Source organism: Rousettus aegyptiacus, unplaced genomic scaffold (assembly GCF_014176215.1).
Source record: "Rousettus aegyptiacus isolate mRouAeg1 unplaced genomic scaffold, mRouAeg1.p scaffold_m13_p_2, whole genome shotgun sequence".
In the NCBI taxonomy this organism is placed as follows: domain Eukaryota; kingdom Metazoa; phylum Chordata; class Mammalia; order Chiroptera; family Pteropodidae; genus Rousettus; species Rousettus aegyptiacus.
The window spans coordinates 47,685,781-47,701,106 of record NW_023416295.1 but is presented as its reverse complement, the minus strand read 5'-3'; the positions used below and the strand labels follow the sequence as shown (position 1 = coordinate 47,701,106).

At 34.3% G+C, this 15,326-nt stretch overlaps 1 protein-coding gene across 8 annotated transcripts in view; it reads left to right on the top strand.

Moving 5' to 3' along the window:
* Positions 1-14,949, top strand: part of DYNC1I2 (dynein cytoplasmic 1 intermediate chain 2) — a 50,106-nt gene extending 35,157 nt beyond the window's left edge. For 5 of the 8 annotated variants that reach the window (XM_016123876.2, XM_016123875.2, XM_016123871.2 and 2 more), the window contains 7 exons: positions 596-742; positions 1,102-1,215; positions 1,516-1,649; positions 2,531-2,675; positions 10,425-10,565; positions 12,374-12,499; positions 14,035-14,949. In XM_016123876.2, the coding sequence (XP_015979362.1) occupies positions 596-742; positions 1,102-1,215; positions 1,516-1,649; positions 2,531-2,675; positions 10,425-10,565; positions 12,374-12,499; positions 14,035-14,148 (921 nt within the window). In that variant the 3' untranslated portion in view covers positions 14,149-14,949. The remainder of the gene's footprint in view (positions 1-595; positions 743-1,101; positions 1,216-1,515; positions 1,650-2,530; positions 2,676-10,424; positions 10,566-12,373; positions 12,500-14,034) is intronic. The other 3 variants (XM_016123879.2, XM_016123874.2, XM_016123872.2) reach the window with 2 other exon arrangements.
* The last annotated feature ends 377 nt before the right edge of the window (positions 14,950-15,326 follow it).

Below are 15,326 nucleotides of genomic sequence, written 5' to 3'. Positions count from 1 at the left end.
CTACAGGTAGTTTCTCAGGAACTTATTTGCTGAATATACAATTAGACTGTTGGCCCACTGAATTACTTATACATGGCCTGAGGAGTTGGAACTAGATAGTTTTAAGTAGAAACATATGTTTGAAGTAGGAAACAGATGCAGAGTTTTAAAATGGATTTAGTGGAAAGTTAGAATTTGCAAGCCTTTTTTGGTTGCATAAGTTATAATCTTTTAATTAAATCCTAATTCTGAAAAAACACTTAACTGAATCAAAACTACCATATACTCTTGTTAGGTTGCTGTCAGAGGCTAATACAGAGCCAGTTATGTTTTGATTTAATACCATAATCAATTGAAATAACTTTTTGCTTTCTTTGATAAATTACTTAAATATTTATGTAAATAATCTTTATATTTGACTTTGAAGCAAAAACTAGTCTGAAGACAAATTTTTATATTCTGAAACAAAATGAAAAATTTAATTGAATTTATTTACTTGTTTTTATTACCTCTGATACCTTATAAAGAGAAAATGTTTTGGACATAGATTTATTTTTATAACCTGTCAGTCTTCTTTCATTTGAACCTTCAGTATAAAAATTTTGCTTACTTGCAGTCAGCTGTGATGTCTGCTACATTTGCAAAATTTCACCCAAATTTGGTTGTCGGTGGTACGTATTCAGGCCAAATTGTGCTGTGGGATAACCGTAGCAATAAAAGAACTCCAGTGCAAAGAACTCCACTGTCAGCTGCTGCACACACAGTAAGTACAAAGGTTATTTCCTTTAGAGTTCTGGGCTCTTTGCCATTCAATACTCACTAGTGTCCACCAGAGTAGTCTCAGAATGTGTCTCCTTTGATGTGAATTTCTCATTTAGAAACCAAGAACGAAGGCCTTTTTTCTGTATTTTTGAAAATCTGTTTTATTAGAAACTCATTTCTCTTCTGAGACAACCATTGTTAATCAACAGAATAGCATCACACCTAGCATCACACCTAAAAATGCCCTAAAGATATGAGACTGTTTCGATGTGAAACAGAATACCTATGATTATGCAGTAAAAATTAATATATTTTTTTGGTAAAATAATCCCAGAAAACTTTTTTAATATCTTCCTTCAGCATCCTGTATATTGTGTAAATGTCGTTGGAACGCAAAATGCTCATAATCTGATTAGCATCTCTACTGATGGAAAAATTTGTTCATGGAGTCTGGATATGCTTTCCCATCCACAGGTAGGTTCAACTTGGCAAATTCTGAAATTTTGAGGCACATCTTATTATTTTTCAAGTCTATATAAATTTGAGCTTATGTTTCTCATAAATGTTTTATAATAGTATGGTAATGGCATGTAAACCTAAAAGCATTATAGTTTTTTGTGTATACTATTTTCAAACCTGTTTTATTTAATCAAAGTCATTTTATGTAAGTGGTATAGTAAAAGCATTGTTTACAAACCACTAAAACTAGAAATTTTACTTAAAAATTAAAAATTGCAGGTTTACAATATAATTTCCTTAATTTTTTCTATGTAGGATAGCATGGAATTGGTTCATAAACAGTCAAAGGCAGTAGCTGTGACATCTATGTCCTTCCCTGTTGGAGATGTCAACAATTTTGTTGTTGGGAGTGAAGAAGGTTCTGTGTACACAGCATGTCGCCATGGCAGGTAAATCTAAACTGGAATTTACAATTATTTGAAATAATCCCTTGAGTAATCTCATTGAAACAAATTGTCTCTTGCTTAAGTAGAAATCTGTCCTAGAGCCACTTGTTTATTTTTGACAATTTTTTCAAGGTCAGGTATATAAAATTAAAACAACTACTTTTGAAAAATAAAAGGTTATTTTGGATCATGATGTGTTCTGGATTTTGAGGATCGTAATATGTTGTGGTTTTGTATGTGTGCATGTGCTCACAGAAGTTAGTGATACGAAATAACATTCAGCATTTACAAAAACAATATGCACATGCCACATACTGACCTTTAAAATTGTAAATAAGATTTTCAATCATTTCCCCATTTTATTTGGACTTTGAGCTTTAGTTCAGTTCTTCTGATAATTGTACAGTAATGTCACGTACACATTTTAAATTGAGTAGTAGTTCTCCTGCTGTTAAATCTATTTTGAAATTGTCTAGCTGTACCTTATCAATTGCTTCCTTAAAAAAAAATTGAGTGTCCAGTTTTCATCTCAAATACAGATCACCTTCACTTCAAAGCTTTTGATGTAAAAGTAGCCTGGATTCTCTTTTCTACATGTAGTGTCCCTTTGTCTCTATTCCACCACCTCAGATATTGGACCTTTTGAGTTCTTCATCAACAGTGTGATGTTTATGATTCAGAAATGTACTTATTGCTTTAGTAGTGTTATCAAATCTGGATAGAGTAATACTCAATACTGGATAGAGTAATACTGTGTTATGAGCATAGAATTAAATTTGTTGAACTCGTCAAAGTCTGAGACGTAAGCCCATAATATAATGTATTTATTTATAAGTGGTCAACTTACAAAAGATTTCCCTAACATTTTCACCTTTATGAAATAGCAAAGCTGGAATCAGTGAGATGTTCGAGGGACACCAAGGACCAATCACTGGCATCCATTGTCATGCAGCTGTTGGAGCAGTAGACTTCTCACATCTTTTTGTCACTTCATCATTTGACTGGACAGTAAAACTTTGGACAACTAAGGTATCTAAAAATATGTCTGCGCATTTGCTCAGGTTTCTAACACAAGGTGGTGCTCTAATACAACATAAGAGAGATGTAACCTTTCTCATAGCTTAGAATAATTAATTGATAGATCAAACCTGATAAGTTACACAGAACCTGAGTCAGCTACTGGATGTTGTAGTTTTTTATACAAGTGTGCTGACAAATATAGTGACCCCCACATACAACCAAAGACCAGTCTTTCCACCACTTCAGATTTTTCAGATACAAAACTGTCTACTCTGAATTGGGTTGGGGAAAAAACCCCAAGTATCTCACAAAGCACTTCACATAGCTGTCATACAGCCCAACACAGAAGCCATACATTTTCTTTATAGAGAGCTTTTAGAGGTTTGTTCAGAACTGCAGTGGTTCACAGAGCTGTTGGAAAAAGGAGAAAAGACAGATAAAAACTGATACACAATAAGGCCTATATGATAAGGCTACATACATAAGAAAGTATTTTATAAAAGGATGGATGCATATACATTTTTGTTTTCCACAATAAATAATTTAAATAGTTTTAATAAGCTTCAGTTATTCAAAAAAACCCAGTTATGTTTTAAAATACTTCCTGATTCTCCAGCAATTCTAAATAAATGTGACACTGCCCTATCTCATTGAAAGTCTTAAGGCAAATCCAGGTATGGAATGTTACTTCCTATGATAGGCCTGGTAGTTTCATTTGACCCCACTTTAAAATTAAAGTGCCTTGACTTTGCCGTCTAGCTTTTCTGCAGTATTACATTATTGCTGGCAAAGCTGCATCCTCAGAATATCAGATTCTGTTTACATTAAGTTAAATTTTAAGCTATAGTTTTTCAATTTTCTATATCCCTTATTCTAAATGTTGACCTTTTGAATAATTCATCATGAGACAAAGTTTAGAGACCTTATTTGTTTCTTCAGTTTTTGTTTTTTGTTTTGAAGAAAACCTCATGGTCTTAAGAAATGTTCTTTGCTATTACACTGAACTCATATTTATTTGCCAAATACTGTCTTCAGAAATCTGGAATGAACTGACTATTCACTCTTGTCCTTCCTTTCAATCTAATATGAAGTTAGAAAACATAACCTCTAAAAGCTTGCCTTTTAAAATTAAGCATATTCAGTTTGGCATCAGCAGGTAGAGAAATGGTACTTACCTTAAGTCTAATGAAGGAAACGTGTAGAAGAGGGCTTAACACAGTATCTAACGTGTAATATATACTTGATGTTCAGGTCCTCCTTTTCCCCTTCATGGGAATCAGACAGAGCTTGAATGCATTTAGTCGATGATCTGTTTCCTTTTTTGGGTTGTTCTTGAATTTTTGTTCTTTTAATGAGATTTATACAATGGAAAAAAGGAAGATGATCATTTCCCACAACCATAAGCAAAGAAATGCATAATCTAGCCAGTTAAACCAAAGAGGCAGAATTGGAAAGATGAAGCCAACTGTTTCTCTATTGGCTGCAGGCAGCAGTGTAAGTGGCCAGAATTCTGGGTGTGCTTTCACCGTAATTGTCTTTTATATAGACACAGGAGACGTTACATCTTTGTTGGGGTTTTTGCCAGCTTCCTTTTTCAATAATTGAAAAGAATCTTTATCTATTTATAGATCTCAGGGCTTCAGTTTGCTACCCTTCTTTTAGCTTTAAATTTGAGGCTTTTATCTTTACATATGTTACTAACAGGACTGGAAAATGAAGAGTTTGTCTTCTTAAACAAGAACAAAACTTATATCTGTGAAAGATATAATTAATACTTCTTTTGTGGTACTACACAGTAGGTTGATTGGTGGCTGATATTTTTTGTTATTGTATTTTACTGTATTTCAACATAGACTGTCTTTGAATAGAATGACAGGCAGGCATATCTCTTTCTTTGCTAATTGAGCAAGGCATTCCTTCTCTGAGCTTCATGTAAAAGACTTACTTATTCATTCAACTGTGGTATGTGCCTCTCCCTTCCTCCTTACACATACATACCTCTCAAATGTTAGTTGCCAAAGGATGAGCCAGCATAGAGCAGGGTGATTTTTATACATGCCCAAGGGCCCTCTAAAACTATATCAGAAGAATTACCTTTTATTCTAACTTTTCTGCACCACAACCAGTTCTATTGTACGAAGGATAGAACAGCAACAATCTGCTGAGTAAATATGTTTCATTTGGCAATATCATGGCTCCTAGTGTCATTGTTTTGATCTTAGATTTATACTTAATGATTAATTATATTGCTGGTATTTTCTACCCCACCAAACAACTTAATAGAGCTTCTATTCTCTCTGACACAATGGTAATAAATAATAGGTAAGGTTTTTAAATAATCTCTTTTAAAAACATTGTTCCAATTCCACTTGGAGCTTTTAAACCAGTATCTTTACATTCATGAATTTAACAGACTTTAGATGTTTTTCTTCTCTACATCTATTTTTTAAGTGTTTTCTGACTGGGAATCGAGCTCTGGTAAACTGAAAGAATGAATCATTAGATATTGCTGTATCTTTGTGCCCTTTTTAAGATCTGGCTCTGCCCCAGTAGCAAAAAAAAAAAAAGAGAGAGAGAGAGAGATTTTCTTTTTCTTCCTTTCTTTAAGTCCTCTTAAAAATTCCCCAGAAATCTCAATTTGGCACTTCCTCACATTTAGCTTAAAGAAATCTACTTCTGTAGTCAGCTTCTAAATTTTGTCTAGTTAGGAATTTACAATGCAGTGACAGAGTTCTGGGTCATCAAATTGTTTTCATTACTTTTTTGAACTCAGTTATTTTTAGTAAAAAAAAAAAAAAAAGATAGATAATTTTCCACATTTTGGTAAAGTTTAAACCAACCAAGACATTGCTTCTAATATATTTTGAGGACACGGTTACCTTTTCAAAATACCAAATTTGAAAATTCACAACAGAAAGCATTTTGGCAGGCCTGAAAAATGGTAGGAAGAATATGTGTGGAGTAAAAGCTTCTTGAAGGTAACCTGAGGATTCCATGAGAGCTTGACCTGTTAAATTAGGAGGTAGACCTGGTAAATTAGATTCGTGTTCCACTACATTTAACCATCCTTGTTACAGATTACTCTTAAAATATAAGAATTATTTATTTGGAGGACAAAATGTTTTAATGTATTCTAGCCTGAGAACAATGCTTATCAGAACCATATTTACCATTAAGTGACAAAATTAAGTTTGTTATTGTGGTAAATTCTTAGAATTAGCAGTTTTCAGACTTTTGTAGTCCATACACACCTTAAAGTTTTTTTATAATCTCTGATGTCTTAAATCCCCTCTTTATTTTAACAGATTACCTATTTAACTCTCAGAGATATCAACATAAAAACAGGGTTAAAGAGATTTTACTAACATTTGGCAATAGCAACTGTACACATATAAGTTAAAAGGAAAAAGTGCTTTGAGGTTGGGATGTTTCTAGGGGAAGCCTACTGACCATCAGGACCCAGTCTTCCATGGTGGCATTTACCATAGTAACTTGCTGCTGGCCAGTGTCCAGCCTGTCTTTTGCACATTTTGAAACTCAGTTTTCTCTGTCTATTAGAGTTGATTAGCTAGGGAATGCTGACTGGAGCTAACAGGCTCCTTAGACACCGATACATTGGAGAAGGTCAATTTATTAATTTATAATGAGAAACAATTGCCAGAATGCCTAGATGCTCATGCTGGCCTGACCAGCTCATTGTTTCTCTGTAGACAACCCACATGGGAAGCCAAATTATAATCAGAAGATTGCTTGGTGAGCAAGGAATTGGAACAAAAGAAGTTTTCTAATTTGAATGTTTAATGGCATCAAGCAAAGACAGCCTGATTCATTCATCCTCACGTAGAGATAGCCTTGCCATGGGTGGTAATTCTCAGAATCCATTGGCTGACACTCTCTCCTGGACAATGCTTGAATTGGGTACTGCCTTCATTTTTCTTGTAAGACTGCTTCGCTGTGTTTCCATTGTTTTTAATAGACACATTCCTTCTCAAAAAAGTGGTATCTTCAGTCAGGTTATAAGGAAGGTATTTCTGACCTTGGAATCATTTCTTTTCACAGAGGATCTATCTCTGTTCTGATCCAGGTGAGGACATACTTATTTCCCAGTTTTCTGGAGAGCATTTTGCTCATGTATTTACTGTAAAGATTCTTTGGTTATCAATCTAGAACTCTCCACTTACCCCAGAAAAATACAGAATTTCTATATATTAGTTTCCCAGGGATGCCATAACAAACTAGTTAGCTTTAAAATAACAGAAATTTATTGTCTCATAGTTCTGGCTAGATATTCAAAATCAAGGTGTTTGCAAGATTGGTTACTTACTCTTGGAGGCTCTGAGGGAGAATCTGTTCCTCTGTTCATGCCTCCTTCCTAGCTTCTGATGGTTGCCAGCAATCTTGATGCTTCTTGGCTTGCAGCTGCATCACTTTGGTCTCTGCCTCTTTTATTACATGGTGTTCTCCCTGTTTGTCTCTGTCCAAATTTTTCTCTTCCTTTAAGGCAGTCATGCCAGATTTAGGGTCTACTCTAATGCAATCTAACCTCAACTTAACTTGATAATAGCTGCAAAGACCCTGATTCCAAATATTGCAAATATCGTCACATTTATAGGTTCTGGGTGAACATGAATTTGGGAAGGGGACAGTATTCAACCCAATACATAACTGTAAAAAACAAAAAAATATGGCTTGTCCCTTGACCATACACTGTTTATTGTCACCACTGTACCAGAATGAGCTCTACCTTTTTGCTTATTCAGATGCTGTCATTCAAAGAAGCACATTATTTTGATTCATTTGGCAAATGTTTGCAAACCTTTTCTGTGTAAGCATTTTAGAGGTACAGTGACCTTTAGACATTATCTAGCTCAGGGGTTGTCAATTTTGGTTGCATTTAGAATCACCTGGGCAATTTTAAAAATTTTTAATGCTCACCTAGCACCCCAAACGAATTAAATCAGAACATGTATAGGGGAGGCCCAGGCAACAACATTTTTAAAAATTCTCAGGGTTAGGGGATCATAATGTAGAATCAAGGTTTAGAACCACAGATAGAAAACCTTTGTTTTATAAATAGGGAAATAGGAACCTAGATTGATAATGCAACTTTCCAAAGCCTTTAAACTAGTTGTTGGTAGCCCTGAGACAAGAATCTAGGTCTTATGCCCCCTTGAAGTTTTCCCTGCCTCACCACTTCGGCAAAAGTTCTCTTCAAGTTAGGAAAAAGTATATTACAATTAAAAGTACTTTAAATGATACATTTGGGACTTTAATTTGCAATGTCATATGTATAAATATATTATGAAACAATATTTGGTATTAAGTGTGTATTTTCTCTTTGGGGGGGGAAATGGTTAATCCTTGGATGACTTTTTTAAATTGAAAAAATTATGAAAGGTCTATAATCACATTTTAAAAATTTGGGAACATGTTACCATTTATTATATTTTTATTTTTAAAATGGACCTGCCGTTATAGAATACTTTTGTTAATCTTTGTCTATCACTTCTTTAAAAATCCACTTTTTCTCTCCTTTCCTTTTTTAAATAATAGCACTTTGAGATGCAATTCATATACCATAAAATTCACCCTTTTAAAGTGTATAATTCAGTGGTTCTTAGTATATTCACAGAGGTGTGCATTATCTAATTTTAGAACATTTTCAAATTTCAGAAAGAAACCCTGTACGCATTAGTAGTCACTCCTCATCTCCCCTCCCCTACCTCTTAGAAACCACTAATCTACTTTCTATTTTTTTGGAATTTGCTATTATGGATAGTTCATGGACCTTTCATGAAATCATATAGTATGTGACTGGCTTCTTTCACTTCGCTTAATGTTTTCAAGGTTCATCCATGTTGTAGCACGTGTCTATACTTCATTCTTTTTATGGTTGAGTACTATCCCATTGTATGGATATGCCACTTTTTGTTTATCCATGCAATAGTTGATGATCATTTGGGTCATTATGAATAATGGTGCTATGAACACTCACATGTGAGTTTTTTTTGTGTGTACATGTTCCATTTCTCTTGGTTTTATATCTAAAAGAAGAATTGTTGGATCATGTATTAACTCTAATTAGCATTTTGAGGGACTGCGTAACTTTTTCAGAGCAGCTACACCCATTTATATTAAGGGTTCTGATTTCTCACATCCTTACCACCAACAGTTGGTATTGTCTGTCCTTTTTATTATAGCCATTCTAGTGATGTGAAATAATTATCTCATTGTGGTTTTGATTTGCATTCCTCTGATGATAATGATGTTGAGCATCTTTTCAAGTGCTTATTTGCTATTCGTAGATTTTCTTTAGAGAAATTTTTCAAATGTTTTGCTCAATTTTTAATCAGGTTGCTTGCCTTTTTGTTAATGAGTTGTAAGAGTTCTAGATACAAGTCACTTGTCAGATACATGATTTTCAAATATTTTCTCCCATTGCATAAGTTGTCTTTTCACTTTCTTGCAGGTGTTGTTTGAAGCACAGGAGTATTTAATTTTGATGTAGCCCAATTTATCTTTTTCTTTGTTGCTTGTGCTTTTGGTTTCCTATCTAAAACTGTTGCCGAGTCCAGGGTCACGATTTACACCTATGCTTTCTCCTAAAAGTGTTATAGTTTTACCTCTTATATTTATATCTGCGACACATTTGTAGTTAATCTCTGTGTATGGTGTTTGTGCGCACCTATCCAGTTTTCCGAATATCATTCGTTGAAAAGACTATTCTTTTCCCATTTAATTGTCATGACACCCTCATTGAAGATCTGCCACAATAACTGTGGGATTTGACTAAGTTCCTTTTTTGTTGGTTAATATCTACTAGTTAGATGAGTTTTTCTCTGCTTTTAGGAGGGAGGGAATAGGCAAGGATACCTTTTCTAGTTTCGTAGTCTAGGTTCAAGTTCTCTCTTCTGTGTTTTTTTCAAAGTGGATGTATACCTTTATCTTTGTTGTACTTTCTGAGCTGTGTCTTTTCCTCTTCACCACTTATATCTGAACCTTCTCTTTCCTTTGTCCTTGTGTACTGTATTTCAAAACTTGGTTTCTACTCCCAGCAGTTTCTCTTTGGTGAGACTTTGTCTTGAAAGAGAGCTTTGGTTTGTTAATTTTGAGTTCATAGGTCTCAGACTGCACTGTTAGACCTTATGTATATGACATTGGTATCTACTCACATTTATTTATAAATGGAATTATGTCAAACTCTCTCACAGTTTCTGCTGCTGTTCTCAGACTGGCCTCCATGCTGTCCGCTGAGCATCTGCTGTCTACCATAAGGCTCTTCTGTTTTGTCTTTATGACATCCCACACATCTCTCACAGATGCTCATTCTGTACAGGTCTTGTAGTTGTCAGAGATTTGCTTATACTTGCTTACATCTAGAGCTTTGTCTCCTTATGTCGTAGATGGTGTCTGTGAACTTTTGGTTGTGCTATCCTTGTTGCTTTGTCTGGCTTTATGAAGAGATTTAGAGGAGATTCAAAAAGTACAGTTGCTATTGCTATCCTTTTCCCAGAATCCTCTCACTGACAAATTTTTTGAAAGCACATTCTATTCCTTTTTTAAAACAGTATGGTGTCTATAAGTTAAAAAGGAAATGCAATCTGATAATCAGGTCTTAGTTCATAACGCCAGATAATTCTGTAGTGAAACAAATTATAGGAACTTTTGTAGGCAGAGTTAAATATTATAAAATGTTATCATACCTATTGAATATATGTCATATTTTGACTGTGCTAAGAATCAACTTTTCTCTTTCAGAATAACAAGCCTTTATACTCATTTGAAGATAATTCAGACTACGTTTATGATGTTATGTGGTCACCCACCCACCCAGCCCTCTTTGCCTGTGTGGATGGCATGGGGAGGCTAGATTTGTGGAATCTCAATAATGACACGGAGGTGAGCAGCAAAATAACAAAAATTGCACTGAAAAATAGAAAATTGGAGATTTATTGAATAATTTGTGAAATTCTTTTTATCCCAAGGAATGTAAAAGGGCTCTGTGATTGTAGCATCATCACAAAGAAACCAAATAAGCTTTGTACCCTAAATAACAAACAGCATGCTGTGCAGAACTGAAGGGAGAAATATTGTTGTCAAGAGCACTGGGGCATTTCCTTTTACTTCTGAAAAGCGCTATCATGTCTCATGTCTCTCATGTTGTGGCAAAATCTCATTCATAAGGCAACTGGAATATTTTTCATTCATTGGCTAGAAAGCAGAGAGTTTTAGACTACTGAAGTATGTTAACCTTAATTCTGACTTTCTAAATTATCCCTTAGCATTGATAGAATTGTGTATCATCCATAAACATTAGTCTTAGCCTGACTCATTTGAATGAAGGAAAAATGTATTTTGATGACTTGTTCCACGAAGTAGTGAAAACAATGTTACTGTTACTATGAATGAATATAGAAACTATTAAATGTCCCAATTGCTATACTAAAATCACTTATTAGCAATGAAACTTTAACCGTAGCTATTATTTATTTTTAGCTATGTGTATTTTTACCAACTTAGGCTTAAAATGTTCTTAGAATTCTATATTGCTACATGGTGGTAAGAAGTAACGTTAGCAGTTCTATCAGTAATAGTTGTTGAGAAAAAGTTTCTTAGTGGGTTCCCCCACAGCCCACTCTTTCCCACCTCTCTTCATATTTCTAGTGGCATCTGTCCAAATACGTTGAAGTAAAATGGTTATACAGGGCAAGGAAGTTACATATTGAAAATGTAAGAATTTTAACACTGTAAACTACCAATTTAGTAGTTTGAGGAAGAATAGTCAAATACTGCTAGGAAAAGGTATTAAGCTCTAGCTAGATAATCGGGCTTAATTATACATTTCTAGTTAGTTACCTTGAATGGTACCAATTTTATTTTTTACTTTGGATGTGATGTCAGAGATTTCAAGTTACAGTCAAATTTGGATCTTTCCTGTAATCATTAACTCAATATATCTAAATTATAATTTTTCTCTATAACAATTTTAGCATTTTAGGAGGTTAAATTAGTCACTTAGGGATGAGTCCATTAGAAGGATTATTTTTAATCAGATATCAAATTAAAATTTTATCATGCTTCTGGTTGACTCAAACATTCAGTGTTTGCTCTGCATAGGAGAGGTACAGTCAGATTCCATGGGGCCGGGGCCATTGTGTGGATGCCATCACTCTCCCTGCTCCAGATAATTCATGGGAACAAGGGGCTTTGGAAGGACCAATAGTATACCTTCAGTATGAACTGTTTCTGGGAACTGTGGATCCAATCACAGGTTTCAGCTGACAGAGATGCAAGCTGCAAAAGTAATTCCCGTCCTCTAAAATTGAACCATAATCTATTTATGAGGGCTTTTGAAATGGTTCTTTAAAATGGGGTTTTGGCCATCTGTTTTCAAACAGCTTGACTTCTTAAAGAAGTTAAAACAGCAACGAAGAATGCTTTATTAAAGAGAAGATCTTTCAAAATGATGTATCTAGTCATGTGAGAATTTCTTATATAAGGACTTATTTTCCCAAACCATTTTCAAGGATTGACTATAATGTCATTCATAATGTCTCACTGAACAAGAAAGTTGGGAAAATTCTTTCTCTATTTTCATCTTTGTCTTTAAAAATGTAGCCAGATTGGAAGAAAGAATTCCTTTTTTACATGTTTATAGAAATCTTGATGAGACTTTTAACACTGTACTATATTTTAAATGACTTCAGGTGCCAACTGCCAGCATTTCTGTGGAGGGTAATCCTGCTCTTAATCGTGTAAGATGGACCCATTCTGGAAGAGAGATTGCCGTGGGTGATTCTGAAGGACAGATTGTTATATATGATGTGGGAGAGGTATGGGGCTCACTGCCTATAATTTTGACACATCTATTTAGCTTTCACAGCACTGTAGTAACAGTATCTTCATGGCTAAAACTAGTGTTTGAGGTTCATGGATTTTATAAACTATATGGTTGTAAAGATAAAATTTACTTTCCACCGCAGGAATGATTCTTGAGATTAATTTTCTTTCTAACTGTATGTCCTGTGTTCCCACACAACAGATTTTGAGGATAATATGTGTTGGAAGTACTTTGTTTCTTGAAGCGTTCATTGCTAGAAATTAGAAATTCTTTAGGCAAAAGAAAAAATTTGGAGTTATAGTTGGACTTCAGGGCTTTATAGAAAGAATTGACACTGAGATAAGACTTTATCTTTCTGTTTTCATAGATTTGTTTGGGCCAGGTAGTAGAAGTCAAAAGTAATATTTTTTGAGAGTTATTTGTGATGACATTGTGAAATGTGAATCTTGTCTCTTGACCCTTTTTGCAAAGCCATTATCATTGAATCCAACAGGATGAGTTGCAGTTCTCTCATCTTTAGTGCTCGGGTTGGTGTACACAATGCCCAGGAGCGATTTCCTTTTTTAGTACTGGCTAGCACCTTTGTCACTCCTTCTTTTACTATGCCTTATGATTCCTATCTTCTCCGAATACCCCCAGAGCCTCTAGCAATTAGATTAGAAGTAGGGAGATTGAATCATTTAAAACAGCCAATTGAACCATCTTCATAGGTGGAATTGTTTAGTATTGGCAGCCAGTAGCTGCATAAGGCTATTGAACATTTAAAATGTGGCTAGTACAACCAAAGAACTGAATTTAAAAATTTTAATTTTAAGGAATTTAAATGTAAATAATCCCATGTGGCTGGTAGCTACCCTTTTGTTTTGGGATGGATATCACTGTCCAGTCTAATCAAATCTAATATGGTAGATATAGAACCAGGCACATCTGTTTGGCACAATGAATGGTTTGTGCCATAGTATTGCAATATCACATTCTCCAGTATTATTATAACAATTATTTAAAAATTTTGGCCATTAGACTACTTCAGTGAGGCAGAAACATCACAAACTTCTTTTTTTATTGTTGGAAAGAAGTAGCACACCTTCTGATGAAAAGATTAAGATATCAAGAAAGATTATCTTATGCTCCAAACAAAAATACTTATAAGGAACCAAATTTCTGAACCGTGCTTCCCAAACTAGAAATGATGCAAGAAATAACAAATTTTAAGGTATTTCTTCTCGCCAGCAGAATTCACGAGATAGTGTGTAGGAGTTATAGTTACAGAGCATCATTGTTGTTTTCTCTCACACTGATGGTGATAATAGCAAAATCATTTCTAAGGCTGTCACAACACACTTCTCAAACACTGTCTTTCATTTTGAGGTGTTATAAATCATTGCTATAGTCCCTGTAATCATAGAAAGGCCATTCAGGTCAGTTATTACTTTTTAATGGAAAAATTATTTGAAAACAAACTAAATAATAGTAGGTAAAATGATCCTTTATTTCAGTACACATAAAACGTTTTCTTTCTTTTAACAGCAGATCGCTGTCCCCCGAAATGATGAATGGGCACGGTTTGGCCGAACACTTGCAGAAATTAATGCAAATCGAGCTGATGCAGAGGAGGAGGCTGCTACCCGAATACCTGCGTAGCTCCTGAAAATGGAATATGTAGCCTTAGTGGATTTGGGGAAGACTTTAAGTAGATCCTAAGACTATTTGCATGCTTCTGTCTAAATGATAATTAAAAGGAACTTCAGTGGATTAAACCATGAATTTAATGCAGCAAGCAACTCTTACAATGTCCCTTTTTATATAACATGCATCTTGTTTTGGATTTGTCATTTTTAATACAGCTGATTGACTTTACTGAATACAGCCTCTTTTCAATTCTTATACACAGGTGTATATTTGGTATTATTATTTTGAATTATTTTCAACTTATAACACTATATACAGTTATTTCTAAAGCACAAATTAAATAACTTCTGCATATTTTTAAATAATCATAATTCCCTGTTATACTGATAATGTTCTCACTAACTTTATATGTAGGAACATTGTTCATTCTTAGCCATAGCACACATACATCTATCCAAGTTATGTTCTAATATCCTTTTTCTTTATAATTCATGTGATAGCTGTATATAAATAAAAACAAATATGGTTTAACTTTTCAAATTTTCATTTTGATTTACTCTTTGTAATTTTAATTTTCTCTCTTTTAAAGTGTCTTTTTTCATATCTTTAAGTTCCTGTTGTAAGCAGCCACTTCAAATCTCATAAAGCTTTGTGCCTTAAATATACCATACAGTATGTTATAGCTCTCCCAATGCATTATGAACAGATATTTAGATACTATCAGTGAAAAAATTTCTCATGTTAACTTTTGCTTTACTCCCTTTACTTTCCATTTATGTTAAGTTTAAAGAATAAACAGAAAGCTGCCTGTTATTTTCGCTGGTTGAGATTACTGTGTCCCAGAGCTCCCTGAGACTAAAATTTCCTTTGAGAGAAACCGATTTCATGGTTGCAGTAGCCATAAAGGAAAAGTGCTCAAAGGAACTTTGTCATTGAATTAACTCCACGTCTTAAACCTGTTACCACAACCTTGTCAACAAGTCTGAAAGGTAAGTGACAGATACCTAAGAGTGTTGATAGCAACCTGTTGCAAAACTAGACGGATTATGATCAGATCTTGATTATATCCACTTTAAATTGTCCATTTCCTTAATTCTGACCTTTTAAAGTTAACTGTCATCTATTCAAACAGAACATAGGAAAGGAAAAAATAGAAATCAGAATTTGAACATTTTTGTTATGTTTGCTTT